Raw genomic sequence first — 21,552 nt, forward strand, 5'->3', positions numbered from 1 at the left:
AATCGTGGAAAGCTGACAACAGCGACGCTTTTGGCCGCGCACATCGCTAATAGGGGGGGGGGGGGGGGGCGAGCTGAGGCTCGGCGCTCGGCAGCCAGACGGTTGGACGTAATTGTTGCTTTCTGTCGTGCTTTTGGCCGCGTGCACAACTGACGCTCGCGAGATGCTGAAACATTCCAAACTTTTTCTAAAAGGAGTTTTTCTCGACGCAGTGGTGGCTTAGTATACCGCTCATTTTTTGTAGCGTCATGTGAGGCTTATTTTGTGCCCAGTAATGCACGCGAAATTCCAAAACTGACGTTTTGCAAGTGTTCCGAAATAGGTAGTGACTGTTATATATTGATTGTTATCGATTGAATCAGACCCAGACCCATGGATTCAGACGGGCCGCCAACATGTGTGTGTCCCACACAGCTAGGCCTGACTTTTATTCACGAGGGCAAACCGCCACTAAGAGGGCGCCACTAACATGTCGATATATATATATAACATGCCACCACACAAGTAACAAATGCACAAAAATAAAATGTCCGACTGGGTTTAGTACAAGAACCTTGACGGAATCTTCACAGGTCTTCCTGAGCGAGTCTGGCGGGGTTGAGCTTGTGGTGGCGAGTTTGTTGCATTGGACTGACGAAGGGAGGTGCTGGCAGTGGGCGGGGAGTCTAGAGGATAGTAGTCCTCAGCCGTCAGTCGGGGTTTCCTCGGGTCAGCTTTCCAGTTGGGCTTGGACTCTCTGGAGTCGATTCTCACACGAAGGTGATGGCGGTTACGTGCGTAGCTCTGGCCATCTGGCGATGTCACCTGGTATCTTCGTGGAGCTGGACCCACCTGTGTCACAACTGCTTTTCTCCAACTTTTTCCATGCCAAAACCAAACTGGCTGGTTCTTCTGAAAAGGAGGCATCTCTTTCGCATGTTGATCCGCATGTTTATGCTGTGCACGCTGCCTTGCTTGAAGCTGCTTGGAGAATGACTTGTGTGGATAGTGTGGCAGCAAGCTGCTTGGACAGGCTGGTAATAAAGTCCTTATTCTTCTTCCCATCAACATTTCTGCCGGAGATGGAAGGCCGTTACTTGGCGTTGCTCTGTAGGTCATCAACACTAGTGCCAAGTCCTTTCCTTCGGAGAGAGCCTTAGTCATTGTGGCCATGATGGTTTGTATTGTCCTTTCTGCTTGTCCATTGGACCTCGGAAAGAGTGGTGACGATGGGTTGTGGACGATATCCCACTCCTTGTTGAAGCTTCTATACTCCACAGAATCAAATGGGGGGCCTTGGTCACTGACAACTTCACTTGGTATGCCGTGGCACGCATACAGCTCCTTGAGCACTGATATAAGAGCAGATGCCGTTGTAGTCGACATTTTCTTGACTTCCACAAACTTCGAGTAATAATCTACCACAAGCAAATAAGTGGTGCCACCGTGGTAGAAGAAATCCATGGCTACTTTCTCCCATGGGCGTATTGGCAAGTCTCGGTCAAGAAGTGGTTCTCTTTGATTTGCTCTTTGGTGGCGTTGACAAACTTCACAGCTGCTGATCAGCTCCTCGATGTCCTGGTTTATCCTAGGCCAGAAGACGCTTTGGGAAGCCAGGTTTTTGCATGCGACAATGCCGCGATGGGTCATGTGAAGTCTTGAGAGCACATCCTTCTTGCATGCTTCTGGCACTACTAGTCGTTCGCCATAGCAGACGAAGCCATCGGTTATGTAGAGCTCACTTCTTTTTGAGTAGAAGGGTCTGACTGACGGGTGGACCTTTGAGATTTTATTTGGCCAACCGTGTTCGATGTAGGTCGTTACACGCTTCAAGACCTCATCTGCTGCCGTGCTAGCTTGGATTTCAGCCAGCTTTGCTGTGGATGCTTGAACCGATGTGCAGACCAGGACACCATGTTCCTCGTCTACTGTCTTGATGGTCTGCGCTGGATTAGGTGCACGAGACAGTGTGTCAGCAACTGTCAAGTGTTTTCCAGGCACATGGACTAGCTTCACCGTGAAACGCTGGATACGAAGGAGCAAGCGTTGGAGTCTGGGGGAGATTTTGTAGAATTCCTTTTGGTGCAAGCCGATGAGGGGCTTGTGATCAGTCTCCACCACGACGCTTCGACCACAGATGTAGTAGTAGAACTGCTCACACGCAAACACTATGGCCAACAGTTCCTTTTCTATTTGCGCGTAGCGCTGCTGTGCCGGCGTTAGTGCTGCTGATGCGTATGCCACTGGATGTCCGTCCTGCAGAAGGATGCTGCCGATTCCATACGAGCTGGCATCAGTTGAGATCACAATTGGTCGCGAAGCATTAAAATAATGCAACACTGGAGCAGTGGTCAGGTTGTCTTTGATCTCGTTGAATGCATTGGACATCTCGCGAGTCCAGTGCCATGCCACGTCGGACTTCAGGAGCTCACGCAGAGGTTGCGTCTTTGTTGAGAAGTTTGGAATAAACTTCATAAGGTATGTTGCCATTCCGAGAAATCGCAGGAGCTCTGCCTTGTCATTTGGTGGTTGTAAGGCCTGGATTGCCTTTACCTTTTCAGGGTCAGGAGCAATGCCTTCTTGGGTAAGCTGGTGACCAAGGTAGGTTACTGTAGACAGTCCCAGCTTGAGCTTGTCCTTGTTTAGCTTCAGATTGTTGTTGCGTGCTATTTCAAGCACCTTTCGCAGATGGGTTGCATGGTCACTCTGCGTTCTAGAGGCTACCAAGATGTCGTCAAAGTACGGCATCACAATGGTTTGGCGCTCGAAGATTCTGTCAATGGCTTGCTGAAAGAGCTCTGGAGCTGTGCTGAGTCCAAACGGAACTCTGAGGAACCTGTACCGACCCCAAGGTGTGGCAAATGTGCACAGGTACGAGCTCTCTTCATCAAGAGCCAGCTGCCAAAATGCACTTTTGGCATCAAGCACTGAAAACACAGTGCACCCAGATAGCCGCGCAAAGAGTTCTTCTGGAACTGGAATGCGGTAGTGCTGCCTCTTAACTGCTGCATTTAGGTTTCTTGGATCCAGACAGATCCGCACATTTCCATCCTTCTTTGTAATGATGACAATGGGGTGAACCCAGTCAGTTGGTTCTGTCACGGCCTTGATAATGCCATTGTCCTGCATTCTTGTGAGCTCGGCCTTCACAGTTTCTTCGAGTGCACTTGGCACCCGGCGAGGGGCAGACACCGTAGGCTTTACATCCGGTTTCAGGCGAATGCTGTATTCTCCTGGGAGTTTGCCGATGCCCTTGAATACTTCTGGAAATTCTTGAAGTATTTGTTCAAAGTCCGGAGCAGGATGAGAGGCTTTATTTGCCACTTCGATGTGCCTCACTCGATGCAAAAGGTTTAAGGCTGTGCACGCAGCTGCTCCAAGTATGGGCTTGAGATTTCCTTTCACAAGCAAGAACTTGACGTTGGACTGGGCATTCTTCACAGTGTAAAGGAACTGGCACTCATTTTGTATATCAAGCTGCTCACCCAGATACGTTGTAACCTTTGCTTGAGTCTTCTTGATAGCTGGATGGGGTTCCCATTTCAACACAAGCTGCTCTGGAAGTATGTTGACATCGGAACCCGTGTCCAGCTTGAAATTCACTGGGTTGCCGCTGACGTCGACAGTCTCAAGCCAGTCGGAGAGTGAATCTTCTGCGATGTCGTTTATAGTCAGGCTGCCCAGACCAAAATCTTGAACAGTCACTTCTTCCTCCACGTCTAGAGTTCGGACGTGTCGCGGTGCCACTCGCTGTTTCTGTCGGCATAGCTTTGCAAAATGTCCAAACTTGCCACAGGCGTAGCAAGTGGATCCGTAGGCGGGGCACTGTCGGGGCAGGTGAGTGGTTCCACACCTACTACAGCTTTTCTGGTGCTTGCCTTCTCTATGTTGTGGATGGTTGCTTCTTTGTTGATATTGGGGCTGTTTTCTCGGTTGTTGTCTGTTTTCCTGTCGCTGTTTTCCGCAGTTCAAGTTGTCGACCGTCGTCTCTTGTCTATCGGAAGTCGTCAACAGCGAAGATACGTGCTGTTTTGAAATTTCAGCCGCTCTGCACGTCATGATGATCTTTTCGAGAGTAAGGTTCCTTTCCCGAAACAGCCGCTCTCGCAGAGCTGTGTCGCGAATGCCAATGATTATCCTGTCGCCTAGGAGGCGGTCGTGCTGGTCGCCAAAATCGCATTTCCTCGATTGGCCTTGTAGCTCAGCGATGAAGTCGTCAATCGGCTGATTTTCTTTTTGGCACATTGAGTTGAAAATAGCTGCCGCCTGCGTCACGTTTTTGTACGGCAGATACTTCTCATCGAACTTCGCAAAGATAGCGGCCACTGTGTCTGTTAGAGGCTCACCAGTTGCCGGAGCTGGAAAGACGAATGTGTCGACAATTTTCCGTGCTGCTGGGCCGATGACGTGTAGCAGGAGCGCTCGCCTGGTTGCTGGGAGCTTGTCTGTATACTCGCAGGCTGCCTCATAGAGTTCATATGCCGTCTTCCATTCCGACCACGTTTCGGCGGGGTTGCTGCCTGGTTCAAACGGCTTGGGCGGTTGGATCAGGGGAAACGCCATGGTGATACAGTCGTTGCTTTACTGTAGTTGTTTCGGGGAGTTGCCGAGTTGCGAAATTTTAACTTCTGACACCATGTTATATATTGATTGTTATCGATTGAATCAGACCCAGACCCATGGATTCAGACGGGCCGCCAACATGTGTGTGTCCCACACAGCTAGGCCTGACTTTTATTCACGAGGGCAAACCGCCACTAAGAGGGCGCCACTAACATGTCGATATATATATATAACAGTGACGTAGAGGTTAATCTGTCTGTTTCGGTAGTCTTTAAAAGTCCAATGAACGAGGTATTCGCATTGTTATAGAGTCGGAGCATAAGGAGTTTGAGCGAATATAGGGGGCGCTCCGATCGATCCAACATGGCGGAAAAGAGGGGGATAGATTTGCGACGCCCGTAGATCGGTAGCGTATAAATTAAACAAACTCTGTTTGTTTACGTGTGCGAGACGATCATCGCTTCAACCAAGACCTACCGTGATGCTACAAATGAAGTGTACAAGCCAGTCGAAGGCAAGCAATCTTGCCATAGCCAAGATATGTGTGCAAGTGTTCGATGTGAGCTCTCACGCTGGTGCAGCTGTCATCAAGTTGAACCGAATGTACTTGGGTCCAAAGAAAGGTGCACATCAACAATGTTGATGTGCTATGACGCGTACTTTATCTAAAACTAAACTTAACGGTCTGCGGCTACAAACATTTTTGTTGACGTTGCTTAGATGAAGTAACCTTTCAGGCCTCGCATTAAATGGTGTTGCGAACCCTTCGGTTGTTCTAGTTAATAGTGCTAAAAAGCGGTTGGATGGAAAGTATGACAGCTACAGCATACGAGGGACGACTGAGGTCTTTATCCTGCGTTCTATGTATGGAAACATCGGTATCCTTGGTGTTATATTGCGATCAGCTGGTCGCCGATCGTCCTGTTTTTTATGCATAATGTAAACAAGCCCCGGAAGCGCCAATCTCATTTCGATGTGCTTGTTCACCCCTACAAGCCTCCTTTTGGCTCTTGTGGAAAGATCTATTGTAATAGCAATAGTCTCATCGGCCGTTCGAGTTGCATGTACCACGGTGATATCTGCTGTGTGATCTGCAAAATCCCGATGAGCCAGCAGATTTATTGGAGTAAGACACATGGCAGCGTCTCACAGGCGTCCATTCTAGATGCCACCTGTCTCTATGCGACGCTCTAATTGGCCCACTGGGTCGTAGCTTCCACAGTTTGCTAAGTGTGCCCATAGGAAACCAGCAATGCAGCTTGGAAGTTGGCACGACACGTTGCGCCATATAGCGACTGAAAAATAAAACAAATTAGATAGTCCAGGACTGAGGACGGCCTGGGTCCCTGGGTCGCGAGGACTGTGGGCGGGCGCATTTAGAAACCACGATTGAACGTGGCATTTTGGATCGGCGTGAGCCTTTTTGGAACTGTTTTTTCATAAAATTAAGTCTCAACTTCACGTCTCTATGACCTTTCAGGGTTCCTGTGACAACTCCCCTAAGCCTAGAGTTTCCCCCAAAAATAAACGCCGCTACTGCTGCGTGAAAGACTGCCACGATCGTGCAGGTGACCCAAGCGTCAGACTTTACCGCTTCTCTTTAAAACCTTGGGAAGCGACACGGTGACAAAGTGGATTACTGGAGTGCGATGCATCAAGTAAGTGAATTTTACATTAATTGTTGAAGTGAACGAAAATAGATGTGCACTCTTGGAAAGTGGTTTGACAGACTCCTTTTGCAAAATAACGTATTTATACTAGTTTTTTTACGAGTCTCTGAGACAACCATTTAGAGAAATACAGTAGGAAAAATTGGGCCGATTGTTGCTTCGCTTTGACGTCGGGAATCAGGCGATCAGGTCTTCAAGCGAGATGCCCTTCGACCTGTTCCGGCACTCGTAGTTGTAGGCGTGCATTTGGTTGCGACCGCGCGCGCCGTTCGGCACGCGCGGTCGCAACCAAAACCTTTTAAGCATGCAAGATTTTAAATAGTGGATTTTCGTAGAACATATTTTTGTTTGTTTCGGCTACCAAATTTAATGCTGAGTCTGGTAACAAATGTGACGACGTGCAGAAAACAGGATGCAATATATATTTTTTTTTTTTTCAGAAAAAGCGCATGCGAAGCGTAAATATCCTTCTCACACGCACACTTTTTTGCCTGTCGCCAGACTTGTGCACTGTTCTCTAGCACGGAGAGTTTGGTTCTAATTACCCACATTTTATTCTAGTGTCGTGGGGGCGCCGGGAGAAGAAGAGGACGGTCGAGCGAGGTGCGAGCGGGGGCCAGCCGGCAAGGAAAGAGGATCGAAGAGCGTGCTGCACGAGGCTGGGGCCGAACAGGAATGATAGAGCCGTTCTGGCTGGTCCGGCCCATGTCGGTCCCCTGAGCATTCCAGCAGCGAGCTTCAGATCAGGACCGGCGGAAACGGCGAGCCTGGCCTTATCGGCCTAGTCCATGACGGTCCAGGAGTGGTTCTGCAGCGAAACTCTGGCTGTGATAGCCCGGAACAGCTAGCGTACGCAGTGCGTGGGAAGGACGATCCGCAGGCGTGGACACGGACTCCGACAGCCAGCTATGAACGACGGGCGACAACTAGGGTCGGTGGGTCCGGACTGCCGGCTCTCGAAGACGGGCAACCGGGAAGTACAGTAAACCCATTCGCTGCCTTCTCGTTGCGTTGTGTCACTTCCTGGGAGACGAGCGAATCACAGACCGATCGGGCGGCGATTATTTTAGAGCGACGCCGCAAGCGCACGAAGACAGTTCAAACAGGTGTCCAAATGACAGCTCCAGATTATGCTCTCAACACTTGGACCTATCAAGGCTCCCGATGATCTTAAAAAACCGCATAAAATAAAAAGGGACATGGCGCGCACGTGCACACGGGGACTGCTAAAATCGGGTTCGCCGCCGCTCGCCACGGCCCGACGGGCAGACTAGCCACTGGCCGACCCATTAGAGAAACCCCTCCGCTTGTGGCGCCGAATGCAGCACTCTCGTGGCGCCGCCTGGCCATTGCCTGCTGGCTGTCATGCACTTGCGCCACCTTGCCCCAAACAACACTTAAAAGCATGATATCGCACAATGTGAAAGACCTCACTCGAAGCTTCGATCGATCATGACACCGCCTTTGTCGCACTTCCTGAGTGATGACTCATTTCGAATGGTACGTTGAGGTGCGCGGAGAAATAAAATTTGGGGTGCTGATGGGGATCATGCGAGTCATTTAATTTTATTGCAGCTGTGCGAACGTTATAGTTGACGCAATCATAAAATTCTGTGCCCACTGACACCAACTTGACAACAGGAACCGAAATACACACGAACCTTTCTATGCCACAGAGAGAGGAGCGCTAGCCGTTTGGAGCGCTTCCCCAACTCCGACGTTACCGCGCCGCCTCGAGGCGCCGTCAGTCCGTTGGCGTCTCGCAGTCTGCCGTGAAGCGAAGAGCGAACGCCGAGGAGAGACGAAAGCGATCCCCCCCCCCCCCCCCCCCCTTCCTCATACCCCCTCTGCCCTCTACAGCTGGTTGAGACATTGCGGAGGGCGCTGGCAAGGAGGAGCCTGCAAGAAGAAGCACCCCCTCCCCCCTTCCTCCGCCCTCCGCCCTCCACAGGAACCGGCGCGTTCACATGGCGAAGGAGCAGGCGAGCAACACCCAAACCAACCCTGAAGGCCCGAACCCCACGCAGTAGTTGCGAAGCGAGAGTCTCCTCGCCCACTAAGACGGCCCAGGAGCTCACGTCACGTGACCAACCCAGCTAAGAATATACCAGCGCTCACCGCGACTCATGATGGCCATGGTCCTCAGGCTCACGCCATCGCGCGGACTAATGCGATCACCGGACTCATATCCACCCAAAGACTCACGTCTTGATTCAGGCTCATGCTCATGAGCCTCGAAACTCACAATCACACTCAAGAGACCCCAAACTCACACTCATGAGTACTTCACTTAGCGCTCAAGCTCACACTCACACTCAAGAGTTTTAAGAACTAACAATCACACTCACGGTCAAACTCACGTTCATGAGTTCGCAGGGCTCACACTCACACTCACACTCAAAGAGTTTTAAGAACTCACAATCACACTCACGATCAAACTCATGCTCATGAATTCGCAGGTTTCACACTCGCACTCACGCTCATTAGTTCTCAGAACTCGCGATTACACTCGCGATCAGACTCACGCTCATCAGTTCTCAGGACTCACACTCACACTCACCCTCATAAGTTCACGTAACCCACGATCACACTCACACTCACACTCACAATTTTTCGAGACTCGCGGCCTCACTCACGATCACCTCAAATCTGATGGTGAGCGTGAGTGATCGTGAGTGATCGCACTCATGAGTGAGAATGCCGAGGTATGCACGCCACTCACCGCCCTCACGCCACTCACCGCCCTCACGCCACTCACCGCCCTCACGCCACTCACCGCCTTTGCGGCCCTCACACGTACCCCTCACGCCCCTCATGACCCTCACGCCCCTCAGGCCAGCTTCAGATGGGGCGATTTCGCCCAGAAACTTTACGTCGCAACACCAGCAACACGGGCCGCCCGCGATCGCACGCAGCAACCAATTGCTGCAATTTGCCACCGTCATCATAAAATTTTATTTTTCTTGCACTATTTAGACCAAATTACGAGTTATAAATGTGTTTTTATGCATTTAAACCTCGTTAAGAATGCTAATGCACCTTTCCGAAACAGGTTATTTCCAAAAAACGATCGATTTCAAACCAGAACCAAGTCTTTCGGTGTCATAATCACCGGCACGAGGTATCACGTCAAAATTTTGCGTCCCTGATTGGATGCAGCCGCTTCAAACGTATTCGAATTGCTCCGAGTTGCTTGCTTATTTCGAGCCGCTCCCGGTCTCAGCATTTCGTGTCGATCTAGGGAAAGCTGGAGAACAACCCGCCATTAACACCAAAATTGCTGAGAAAGATGCTCGATCTGAAGGGGGCCTCACGCACTCACCGCCCTCATGGCCCTCACCGCCCTCACGGCCCTCACCGCCCTCACCGCCCTCACCACCCTCACCGCCCTCACCGCCCTCACGGCCCTCGCGCACTCATAGCCCTCACGCCACTCACCGCCCTCACGGCCCTCACGGCCCTCACGGCCCTCACCGCCCTCACGGCCCTCACGGCCCTCACGGCCCTCACCGCCCTCACAGCCCTCACGGCCCTCACCGCCCTCACTGCCCTCACCGCCCTCACGGCCCTCACCGCCCTCACCGCCCTCACCGCCCTCACGGCCCTCGCGCACTCGTAGCCCTCACGCCACTCACCGCCCTCACGGCCCTCACAGCCCTCACAGCCCTCACGGCCCTCACTCACCCTCACAGCCCTCACGGCCCTCACTCACCCTCACACTCATGAATTTTCCTGGTTCAGAAACTCACTCACCCTCACCTCACCTGTGAGGATGAGGGTGAGTGAGGGCCCTCATGAGTGAGGTTTGCCGAGGTATGGGCCAATGACGTCACGGACGTCAAAATAACAGCTTTTATTTTGAGGTCTTAGTTATTTTGACGTGAACAACACGTTTTCTTTGGATGCCGCTGACTGCATTTTGAAGTGTCGGTCGCTTGGCTTGTGTGTGGCCGGGTGGTCGGCGGTGCCCGTGCTGGTGCGTGTTGTCGAGGTTGTCGCATGCACTCGTCGCGTTCTCAGGATCATCAAACCACGACCTCCTCTATCAAACTATAAGCGTTCTCCATTTTAAAACTTCGCCCGGTGCCGTCCGTCACTCCTGTTGCAAATGAAGATTACGTGTACGGGAGGCGACAGAGCCCAGCCGGAGTAATTTTGTACGCATTTCTTTGGAACTGTACTTGTGTGTAATACGACGGATTATCACCCTTGCATATACTCTGTTTTATACTTAGTGTGCAACACTGTAAAAGCTTCTGGCGCGAACATGGAGCTTGATCTCGTTGACCATTTCCACGCGCCCTCGCGCAAACAAAACCCCAACAAAACAAAATGTTCGAAAAAAAAAAAAAAAAGAAAAGTAAGCCTCCACAGCGGATGGAACATACGACCGCTTGCCTATCAGGCAGACATCTTAACCGCTAAGCTACGCTACAACTTCGAAAACCTCGTTTTGACAATTCGTGTTACAGGAGACTTTCGGGTCGGTGGAGTACCGTCGGACGGCACTTGAACGCTCTGCAAAAGTGCCGTCGGACGGTACTGTAGTCACTACCAATCTTCTTTTGCAACAGGAGTGACCGACGGCATCCGGCGAACGAAATTGGTAAACACTGTTTCTGGCTGCGCGACGAGCACAGGCGGCACGTCGACACACACTAACGGGTACACCGAGCCGCCGAGCACCCGACCACGCGCACGCACTCGCTGACCGACTGAAGTTTCAAAATACAGTCGGCGGCATCCAAAATAAAACTTGTTTACATCAAAGAACACCAATGAAATCTGGACGTCTGTGACTTCACTGGCCGCGCCCCCTGGACTTCAAATCGGTGCCGAAAATACGCACCACACAAAATCAGCCAGCCAAGCGCTTAAGTTTAGGGAGAATAGTGGGACGAAGGCACCTTCTGGGCAAGATATACATGGATGCTGTGACTCCTGCAAGCAGCTGCGAGCCAGTCGAATGCACCTCTGCCACCCGATGTTGGATCTGCTGAATACTCAAACAACCCCGACAACTTCGCCGAAAGCCCTCTGGGTGAATCGAATGACAATAACGAATGGACAAAACTAAATTAATTAGGAAAATAGTTCATTGCTTGAATTCGAGCGAAGCTACGATCATCGATCAACTAGTACCAAATCTCAGCGTCCTTGTCAATCCAACACTGCCAATGACGGAAGGACAGCACTGAATGTGTATCCCAGGTTCGATAGCCATGTGCAGATAAGCCAGGTATCTGCCGTAAAGGAAGCTATATGCAATCGCAAATATGTAGAAACTTTATTAAACTCTTAACAAACTAAACTCGCAGTTCCCCGCCACCGTTTTTCTTGCTGTTAAACAACACCGATGAACCGAAAGCAGCCAGGGGATGTGTTTACAAAATTTAATCAGCGGACTGCGTTTTCCGAAAAAAAAAAAAAAAAAAGAGTTAAAAAGCGACGCTTTGGGTGCCCCGAGCAGCTTGGGCCGTCGCAATCCGTATATGACGAAGTTGTGCCCACGCGTACTGCGACGCACCAAGCTGCTCGAAAGACCGAAAGTGTTTGGGACCCTAATCTAAAACTCTTTCTCTCTCTCTCTCTCTCTTATTTATGCATGCTTACATCAACGGGTGAGCGCAGGTCTCAGCAATAGTGAGCAAAAAGCCCCTTGTATACGAGATGCTAGAACTAGGGATCCATAATAACCCTGAGACGAAGGAAAAATAAAAAAAAACGGACAGTACAACGAAGTCTCTAGGGATGCCGCGAACTTTTTTCGAACCGAAGGTTCGATGATCGAATCAAGCGGTCGAGAGGTTCGAAAGATTTCAAATTTTGATCTTTCCAAAGGGAGAAATTCGACGGAAGTCGAATTTTCGAAACGTTAAACTAAGAAGTGCGACGATTTTCGAAATATCGACCTTTGCACGTTCAGGAATGTAATTTTTTCGAACCTTCGAACTTAATACGCTAAAAAAGTCGATCATTTTGGAACGTTCGAACTTATTACGCTGCAAAATTCGATGCTGGTCGAACTTTCGACCATGATAGACTAAACACTTCGATGGTTTTCGACCTTTCGAACATTTTGCACTAAAAAGTTCGAAGCTTTTCGAACTTTCTACGTTAAGAAAATCGATATTTCTCGAACTTTCGAATCCTGAGAGGTCAAAAGTTCAACGAACTTCGACCTTCCTAGGGTAAAAGTTCGAAGCTCGTCGAACTTCAAAAGACCGGCGGGCGGTTTCATTTGATTTCAAGCAGTGAGGTACATTCGTTTTTTTTTTTGTTTTTTTTCGCATTTTTACTTGCGGTGCCGCATTCCTTGCGAAAGACAATGCCGTTTATTTTAATGGTCCGGCACGCATAGTTTTGAAAAGACAATTCCCGAAGGAACAAGGAAGGACGAGGAGTTTTTGACAATTGTCGCTTGTGCCATATTTGAAGCGCGCTATAGACGAAGCTATTTATGGTAGAGATGTTAAACTTTTTTAAGAATGATCTATGTATAGCCTAAGTAAGTGTCGTCTTAAGATATGATTATTGTTGTTCAAGACGAGTTTCAAAGAAATGTCAAAACATGTATCTACGAGCGATTATGCCCTAAACTTGGTAATTTGTTTTGTCTAAATTGTTTGAGGTATCGCATTTAAATTAACACCACAGACAGTACATACCATTGCCATCTGTTGAATACAAAATAATGCATTTATTGTTTTTTCACGTTGAGGAATAAATTAAAATTAACTCATGGGGGAAGAATATTTTAAAGTTCAGCACGTCATAAAAAAATCCATTTTTAACTTTTTTCATATTCTCATTTTACGTCTTTGGGACGTGTTTCTTTCAGCTTATACGCATTTTCGTAGAAAAAACTTATTTCGAAGTTCTGGGCCTCTGAATATGCAAGAATACAACACTTCCGGCGGCTTCTTGATAGCTTTTCTTTTTTCTGCAGCTTTTCATCCCCACATTTATTGTAATGTTTATTTATTTTGACCATTGGCACAGTTATTTAGGCCAAAAAGACATAGCTTCGAACTTTCGAGCCACTAAGCATGTGACGAGTAGTGCCTCCTGACAACGGGTTTCTAACAATGACCATCTAGCGATCTTTTATGCATGTGTAAAGCGATAGTAGCTTTACACATGCATAAATAATTTCAGATTAAATAAGCTCGACCACGCCCTCTTTCCCCGTATGGCTTTCTTTAACAGTCCGACATATCTGGGGGGAGACTGTTTAGTAAAAACGATACGTGGTGTCAAATGAGTAAACAGGAAGGCGTAGGGCGGTGCAAGAATTAATGTACCTTTAGTGACGACTTGCACACAATTTACAACTTTTAGCATATTTCTATGTTAAACTTCACTCATACGAGGAGTTGTTCTAATTTTTTTAGAGCGCAACTCTTAGGCGCCTGTTTCCGGCTTGAGCGGCGTCGCCGTCGCCGTAGCCGCGCGGTGCATTATGGATATGTCCCATAATGCACCGCGCGGGGAAGAGGAGGGAGAGGAGGACGAGGATGAGAGGAGGGGGAGGGATGAGGAGGGAGGGGAAGGAGGAGGAATGAGGAGAAGGAGAGGACGGGAGGGGAGGAGGGAAGTGGCTTGAGGGATGAGGGGAGGAGGAGGGGCAGGAGGAAGGGAGGAGGGGGTCGAGGAAGAGGAGGGGGAGGAGTATCAGGGAGGATGAGGAGGTGAGGAGGAGAGGTATACCCTTCCCTGCTCCTCCTCACGAGCTTTCTTTCGCAATAGGCCGACACAACACTGAAACAACAAGTGGGATTTCTCACAACGCCGGGGAACCACACGAACCGAAAAAAAAAAAAAAAAGGTTCGGTCCCGGCGCATCAATAGGCTGAATTCGAAAGCAAAAAGCCACGCTGAAATAATAATAAAAAAAAAAAGTGTATTTGCAAGTTTGATGGAGGCGGCGCCACCCAACGGCAAAGAACAGAATGAGAGAAGCGAGGAGCTAACGTCTATCCAAGCGTGCAGCAAAAAGTGCCGAGGCCTGGCCTCCGGAATGTTAAAAAAAAAAAAAAAAATTAAGTGCACTTTTGTTGGAGTTGGAAATATATCTTTTGTCGAATTTCTAGTCTCCAAGAAAATTCCGGGAACGTAGATATGCGCGCTGGCGTCTGCTGCAGTAATTGTTCAAAAGCAAAAATCTAAAACAAATGGAACTTCGCACGTGCGTTCCTCGACGCCTTAGTTTGATTATGTGACTTCGAATCTTTTCTACAGGGAAAGCGTGCGCGTATTCATATAGTTCCGAGCATTCTCCTCGGTGCTTGGGCAATTTAGTGAAAGGTCTATTCGAAGGAGTGATTTGCGGCAATCGCAAAGCGACGACGGAAACAAACGTTTTCCAACCACGGCGCGGCGTACCCGCGATGGCGATCCGTGAGGACAAGAAACGCAGGGTTATCACGGAACTCACCCCTCGTGGTTCTGGTTGAGGGCCTTCCTGGCCAGGAGCTCGTGCATGGCCTCCATCCGCTTGGTGTTCCTCTTGGCGGACGTCTGCTCCGCGGGCTGGGGGGGCGACGGCACGAGCAGCGAAGCGGCGAAGTCGCCTTGGAGGGCCTTCCGAATCAGCTCGATACGGGACTGGAGCATCGTGTCCGTCATGTGGGCGGGGATGCGCCAGTACACCTCCTGCGCATCCAGGCACCGGCCCGAGAGCCGTTTCACAGCGTCCGCGCGACACAGTGGCTTGTTGAGAATGTTCTTCAGACAAAGCATAAGGATAAGGGCGCAGCGACACTCGGAGCCGCAAGTACAATGCCTTGGGAACGCAGGAGAAGCGACGTGGCAGCCAATACCAGCTATAAAAGACAAAGCCTGTACAACCCGAGCGTCTATATACTTCGTCGCTGTGCACGCGAAAAACCGATACCTCGGACAGCAAATGGGTCTCTAGAATGACCCAGTTGGCGCGGCGATGCTCTGTGCGAGCCCACCCCCTGCCAGTCGGTTGCACATTTTGGGGCAACAAACAACAAAATCCTCATGCCACCGGTCGCCTCTCGTAATGCAACGCCGCTCGTTCAATGTCAGTAATACCTCGCAACATTTTTTGTTTAATACTTTTGCTCAATTGCTATTTTCCAATCGCAGCTATGGAGTCAACGAAAGTCGTATCCTGAACCTTTAGTAAAGGAGCTCTATGAGGAGTCTAAAGAGAAGTTCTTGTTTATAAAATGTGCTGTGTTTAGAATATCGTTACTCCATAATGTCTGGTGGATGGGAGGGGGGATAGCTATGATTCAAAAATGCGACGTAACGAACTTTACAAAAGCGCGCTTTCTGCGATTTTAGGCAAGTTTTACGTTAACTTGTTTCCCTTGGTACAAGAAGACAGGGAAGAAGGCAAAAAGCAGCACAAAAACTGCTTGACAAAGCTCCCCTCCTCTCCTACAGCAATAGCGAAAGCTACACTTTATTAATATAACAAAACAAATGATTGGTATATACAGCCATTTTCTAATAAATCGTAACCAGTAGTTCAATGCAAGCAAATACAGAGTGGCACAAAATATTTCAGGGATCTTGGGAGCTGACACTTAATCGACTTATCTCTGTAGTTGGCTTCAGAAAACTGGCCAGGAATGATTTTAAGCAAGGTGACTGAAACGATGTTACTCTGAAGCGGTAGTCATTTTCACTGCCATCTGCGTTGGGATACTCGGCACGGGAAACGATTGCATGCAGTGTCCATTCGTAGGTAAGAGCTTCAACCAGGCAGACTTCGACTGCGGCGTGGGGAGGCTACGCACCTGCTCGTCGACGGGCGGTGTCACTCCGATAGAGCGTAGCAGGCTGCAGAACTCTCCGTCCTCCATCGAAGAGTGGTGCGCTTCCGCCAGGGGCACCAGTGGCGTCGACGTCGCGTCTAAAGGGCCAAGAGAACGGGAAGCGGGACATGGGCGCGGAACGCGTAAGAGGCACGTACTATACGAACGGCTTATCACACGCTCAAAACATACGCCCACGCAACGTTCATGTTAAACGACGCCACCGACTTCATCATTCGCATTAAGTACCATGCGATTCGACTGCGCGAATGGCCACCCTGCCCACTCTGTAGCACAGTTTGCATATAGCAACGGCGTTGTACGGTGGAGCTTATTCATGTTCTCTTTACCGAGCACAGTGTAGTATGGTTTCCTCTTAGTTTTCGTTTTGGGTACGGCTGGGCGTCGAATTAACATCTAAACGCGATTAATCTGTTTCGTTTATTACCATGCACAATAGTTTAAAAGAGTAAAAATTAAATTGTTTTGCCTCTGTTGAATATGTCGGAAATTGCGAATGTGCTATATCTGATTTTAAATCAACCGTCAAATGTAGTTCAGAACAGTGAAGAGACACTCACGCCCACAAATTATATTACTTTACCAGCAGAACCAAAGAGGTTCCCTGATACCTCTCCGGCAATAGCGAACTCCCTCTAACGCTCACAGCAGTCGCTGCTGCGCTAAACGGACACTCGCACGGCGTTGAAGTGGCCGGGTCATGTACATAACCTACACTCGTTCGGAGTTACAAATCCCGCGCCTCCAGTTTACTTTAGGTCAAAATTTCACCTCGAGTTGACCTTCATACAGGTATACTCGTCCAGATCTGCAAGGTGAAAGCGTAGAATTTTTACATGCTTTCTTGTTAGTCAAAAATTAACCGATTAAAACCGTTAATCATCATTAAAGCATTATTCGATATATTGGTAGGTTAATCGATTAGGTGCCCCTTGTATTAGATTTATTCATTTGCTTTCTTGTGGCATGGCATTCGCCGTCCAGTGTCTGATTCCACTTTCACTGGAAAGCAAGTCACACCTTAATCCCGTACGTCATACTTCCGAAAAATAATTATTCACTAGAAAAGAAGTTAAATAGTTAACGTGTTCAGAAAGATATCACTACGAGATCGTTGCCCGCCACGTGACGACTTGCTACCATGGCGGATCTGTACATTCGTTATTGAGACTGGAACCAGAACAGTTCCTGACAAACATGTAGCTCAGAAGAATCGAGCTTAGAATGGTTATTTGAAACCTACACGAAAGATAAAAGGCCGCAAGACGTCATTTACCTTCAGAATCCCAGTCCTCAACAGCGTCCTCCAAGGAAGACAACAGCCATTCCAGGCTTTCTTGAAAACCTGCAGGGAAGAGGTGTTTGGACATTCTGTGAAGGGACTGTTCGTTAATAACGCGGCAAGAAGGCGTTTTTCAGGTGTTCCCGAAGCCGACACTCAACCAGGCACGTAGCCAGGATTTTGTTTCGGAGAGGGGGGGGGGGGGGGGAGGGGGGGGGTGAGCTGCCCCTATTCACGACGTAAGAAACCAACTACTGTCTGAGCTAAGGCCCGTTTCCAACTGCGTCACAAATAAGGCGAACAGCTATTTTGCCGGTGCCGTACCTCCGTCCACCAACTTGGCCAGGGCAGTCTTGACACGCTCGGACGTGGCGGCCACGTCCACCATGGGATCCCCGCGAGAGGTTCTGGACGGCCCCGGTCTCCCCGCACGACCGTTCTGGGCAGGTCGCGCAACCACCCCTCCCGAGTCCCCTGCGGTCAACAACAGAACGGTTAAGACTCTCAGAAAAGGGAAATCCCGGTTTCTAGCAAAGTCCTCCAAACAAACTGCGATGGCAGCCGAGGCGCTGCGGACTGTGCTATCCACAGACCAGACAATTTAGTGCATGTATTTTCCAGACGAATCTGGCGGAGAAATGTACGCACTTAACTAAACACCATGACGTCACCCGGCATGCTAATTTACGGCGCCTGACACGCTGACGATGTGACGTCACGTTCCGGACTCTTTTGGTTTCGTTTTCGGTTTGGGTTTTGGCGTGACGGACACGCATTTGCTACAGTTCCTTCCCTTGTATTAGGAAAGCGGTTAGGGGCGGCGAACCGCAATCGCCGAGTATGCAGGCATATCCGTGTGTCGCTTCCAACGTTTCACCCGTTTCTACACACAAACCAACGCCTTGACTTAGTACTCGGATCGGCTTACGAGGTAATTGACACCGTGATCGATCTCGTCAAACTCTAGTTGTCTCGCGATCGATGCGGATATGCGGCGGCGATTAAATGTAATGAATTTAATCGGCGCTGCAGTTTTTAGGTCATTGACACATAAACTCTCCTGGTGCTCAAAAATCAAAGCGCGGGCGCGATATACGTTAACAGGAGCACGCACACGCAACGACACAAAGTCAAACCGCATTTGGATCGCGTTCAGTTACCGTTGGCCCTGGCACACCACTACTCGGAACATGCATAGCGAAAGCTCGCGCTGTCGAACCCGTGGAGGCTCAATCCCCATTTTTGCCAGTTTACGCCGGCAATCTCGCTAACCAACCGGTATACGAAAGCAGTGGAGAGTCCCGTTTCCCTCTGTCTCATGCAATTGTGCGAACACGTTGTCCACCCCCTGCGTGGTTCGTTTTGAGAACTTTTGGTTGCAAAGTTCGCAAAATTCCTACGAAGCGAAAAAGGAGGCACGCTTACGGAAGGTGCCCGAAGACACCATATGTGACCATACCGACGAACGCACACGAGAAAAACGCCGTGTCTGTTTTGTAAGGAACTACAAAACGTGTAGCGAACTTAAACCAAAAAAACCTGAAGGAGCTAAAAAAGAAACGCTATAAGTTTGGTATATTCAGACTAATATTATGGTAACCTTGTGAAATTGAAGCTACAAAAGAAACTTCTTATATGTTTTGATTGGACAAGTTACACCCACAAATTTATTTTTCATGGAATTATATCCGTCTGTGCAGTGAAACGGTGCGCTTCGGCTGTCGGTTTACCTGCAACGTCCCAGAAAGTTGATCCCAAGTATGGTTACCAATTCAATTTCAGAAGCGTTAAATAATCATCTAGCTGTGACAGATTCCACTCTATTTCTTTTTTCGTTCGAATATAATTGCTTTATTTTATTTTGTTCTTAAAGAATTCGAAACGGCCTGTGAACTAACGTTTTCTAAGCAGTTCACTGCTTGCCTCTAGAATTAAACCATCAATATTATTTCCTAACAAATACTCGTATCATTATACGCTTCCTGCCTCCTGCTTCAAAATGTGCTCATGCCTTCGTCCTTCTACACCGACAAACAAACTAGTAACTAACTTTTAAAAAGTTAGTAACCAGCAGTCCCTACCTTTTTACTAGTTATTTATTACCTCAAACGAGCGATAGGCAATAACCGCAGATGTTACTAGCTGGAAAGGTAGTAACCATCGCTGATGTCTGAAATACTGTACTTTTTTTTTTCTTTTTCTACTGGCGACGTGCGCGGTCGATGGCGTCGCTGTGGTCGGCCTTCCACGATTGGCCGAATGCTTACTATGACGTCAGCAAACGATTTCTCATCCATGGAAATCAGAGTAATGTAAGAACTTCAATTTTAACGGTGTTGGCAGTTTTGCTTTGAGAGCGCAATGATTTCGAGCTTCCACCATGCTAATTACAAACACCATCGAACTGGTTGTTCGCAAGGTAATGACGTCACGAGAGGGAACCATGGGAGGGCGCCACCAAGACATCTCGCCGGTAATAAATCATGATCGGAATATCCTTGTTAGCGCCGAATGATTACCAGCTTTCAAGCTACACCGCGTAATTATTGTAATTTTTTTGGCAAATAAACGAAGAGCAGCCAAAAGGAGTGGCATAAATTAATTAAACAAATGAAACGTAAGTGCAAACAGTAATATATACGGTTATTTCTTATAATTTCTGGCATTTATGATTTATGAGTAGCTGAGTCAGCATTACAGCCCTGATATGAAATTTCCAAAAGATGGGAGTATAATCGTCGCGGTAATTTAATAATTAACTAAAATCGAATACTTGGCTTAGCCTCCAAGAGGAATCACCGCCGATACTACTTTTCTAACATGATTCATAAAATGCGCAATAGACCGATCTCACCGGGCAGTTTGACTACGCCACCGCTGCCGCAATGCATCGAGGGCACTTTAGTCTTTCTGCGCGTGCGACAACTTCCCTGGAGCTCTGCGCGTGTGGAGCACGAAACGGCACGAGCCCTCGCATGCACGGCCGTCTGCCTGCTCTAAACTAAAGTTATGGCGGCGTCACGCATGCGCCGAAAGCTTAGTGAGATCGGTCTATAAAAATTAACTCATAGATTTTACTAAATTATTCTACTGTTGCTTTTCCGAAGGCACGGAGAGTGATATTTGGTCAGCCTCTACGTGCTTATGCGACATATGTGGAAGTAACCGGCCACATCGAATTAAAAAATAAAACCCCTGCCATATACACCGTTTCTGACTACTCTCCTCCCCAGCCACCTGGTAGATATATCCGGTATGGGCGACGAAAAAGCATAAAACATCTCAATCTGCACATACTAAAAAAATGCTGGTGAGGTAAATACGAGAATGGCGGCGGTTACGCTTTTATCCTAAATGCCTTTTATTGGCGCGGAAACGGCAGAACAATATGTTTTCGCCCATACCGTAAGTGACGACGTTCAAGATAGCGGCGCCCTAGTCAAACAGCTGTATATGCACCTTTTCCACAAAGGCGCAGCCATCTTGAATGCCGTCGCTTCTGGTATGCGTTAAAAGATCGTTTTGATCTCTCCACGCCGCTGGAAGGCGTTTACAAAAAAATGCGTGGTTTTACGCATTCTTTTTGCCTCACTTTTATTTCCTCGCATATCCCGAGCTAAAATGTTTTATTAATTTTTCGTCCACCATCCCAGACACGTGACTTAAACGACAGGTAACAGAAAACGTCTATAGCGATCGGGAAAACTTGGCATTCGTAGAGTGTGCGTCTCTGGTTTGGCTGTTGCGTTGCTGTTTTCTGTGTGTTCTTCTATTCGTATATGTCAGTGCGTTGCACCGTGTATTCCCACATGTCTCTGAATTTAGAACTCGAATGACGAAACAAATACAAACGGCCCAGTTCTGAGGTTTTTGAATAAAAAGTTAAAAGGCGCGGGAAAAACGGGGACGAGGAAGATACGCGAGAGGACAGGCGCCTGCTTGTATTTTCCCGGTCCCCGTTTTGTTCGCGGTTTTAACCTTTCATTCTGTATGAACCGACTCCCCAAACCCAAGTTTTAATACTGAGACTTCATTTTGACGGTTTGAGCGCCATATGGTGGAGGCTACATCAATCCCACTACGTGGGCCCAAGTGTCGAAGCGCTACACGCGAACACTGACGTCATTAGCGTACGAGGTTTGGAGAAATTGAGTTCTTTTGTGGAGTAACATATTGGAGATTTCTGGAATTGGGGAGAAAGTACTACTTCATTTTTTCTTAATGTGTAGGTTACTAGCTAAAG

The 21,552-nt window shown here is 48.6% G+C and overlaps 1 protein-coding gene across 1 annotated transcript in view; it reads right to left on the bottom strand.

Moving 5' to 3' along the window:
* LOC8038579 (protein timeless homolog) overlaps positions 1–21,552 on the bottom strand; it is a 622,009-nt gene that overhangs the window by 43,938 nt on the left and 556,519 nt on the right. Inside the window, exons 24-32 of the mRNA XM_040213064.2 lie at positions 17,634–17,783; positions 17,304–17,372; positions 15,989–16,104; positions 14,650–14,867; positions 3,319–4,027; positions 2,533–2,658; positions 1,077–2,004; positions 832–891; positions 571–646 (exon numbers count right to left, since the gene is read on the bottom strand). Of these exons, the coding sequence (XP_040068998.1) occupies positions 571–646; positions 832–891; positions 1,077–2,004; positions 2,533–2,658; positions 3,319–4,027; positions 14,650–14,867; positions 15,989–16,104; positions 17,304–17,372; positions 17,634–17,783 (2,452 nt within the window). The remainder of the gene's footprint in view (positions 1–570; positions 647–831; positions 892–1,076; positions 2,005–2,532; positions 2,659–3,318; positions 4,028–14,649; positions 14,868–15,988; positions 16,105–17,303; positions 17,373–17,633; positions 17,784–21,552) is intronic.

Source organism: Ixodes scapularis, unplaced genomic scaffold (genome assembly GCF_016920785.2).
Source record: "Ixodes scapularis isolate PalLabHiFi unplaced genomic scaffold, ASM1692078v2 PGA_scaffold0__279_contigs__length_252992795, whole genome shotgun sequence".
Classification (NCBI taxonomy): Eukaryota; Metazoa; Arthropoda; class Arachnida; order Ixodida; family Ixodidae; genus Ixodes; species Ixodes scapularis.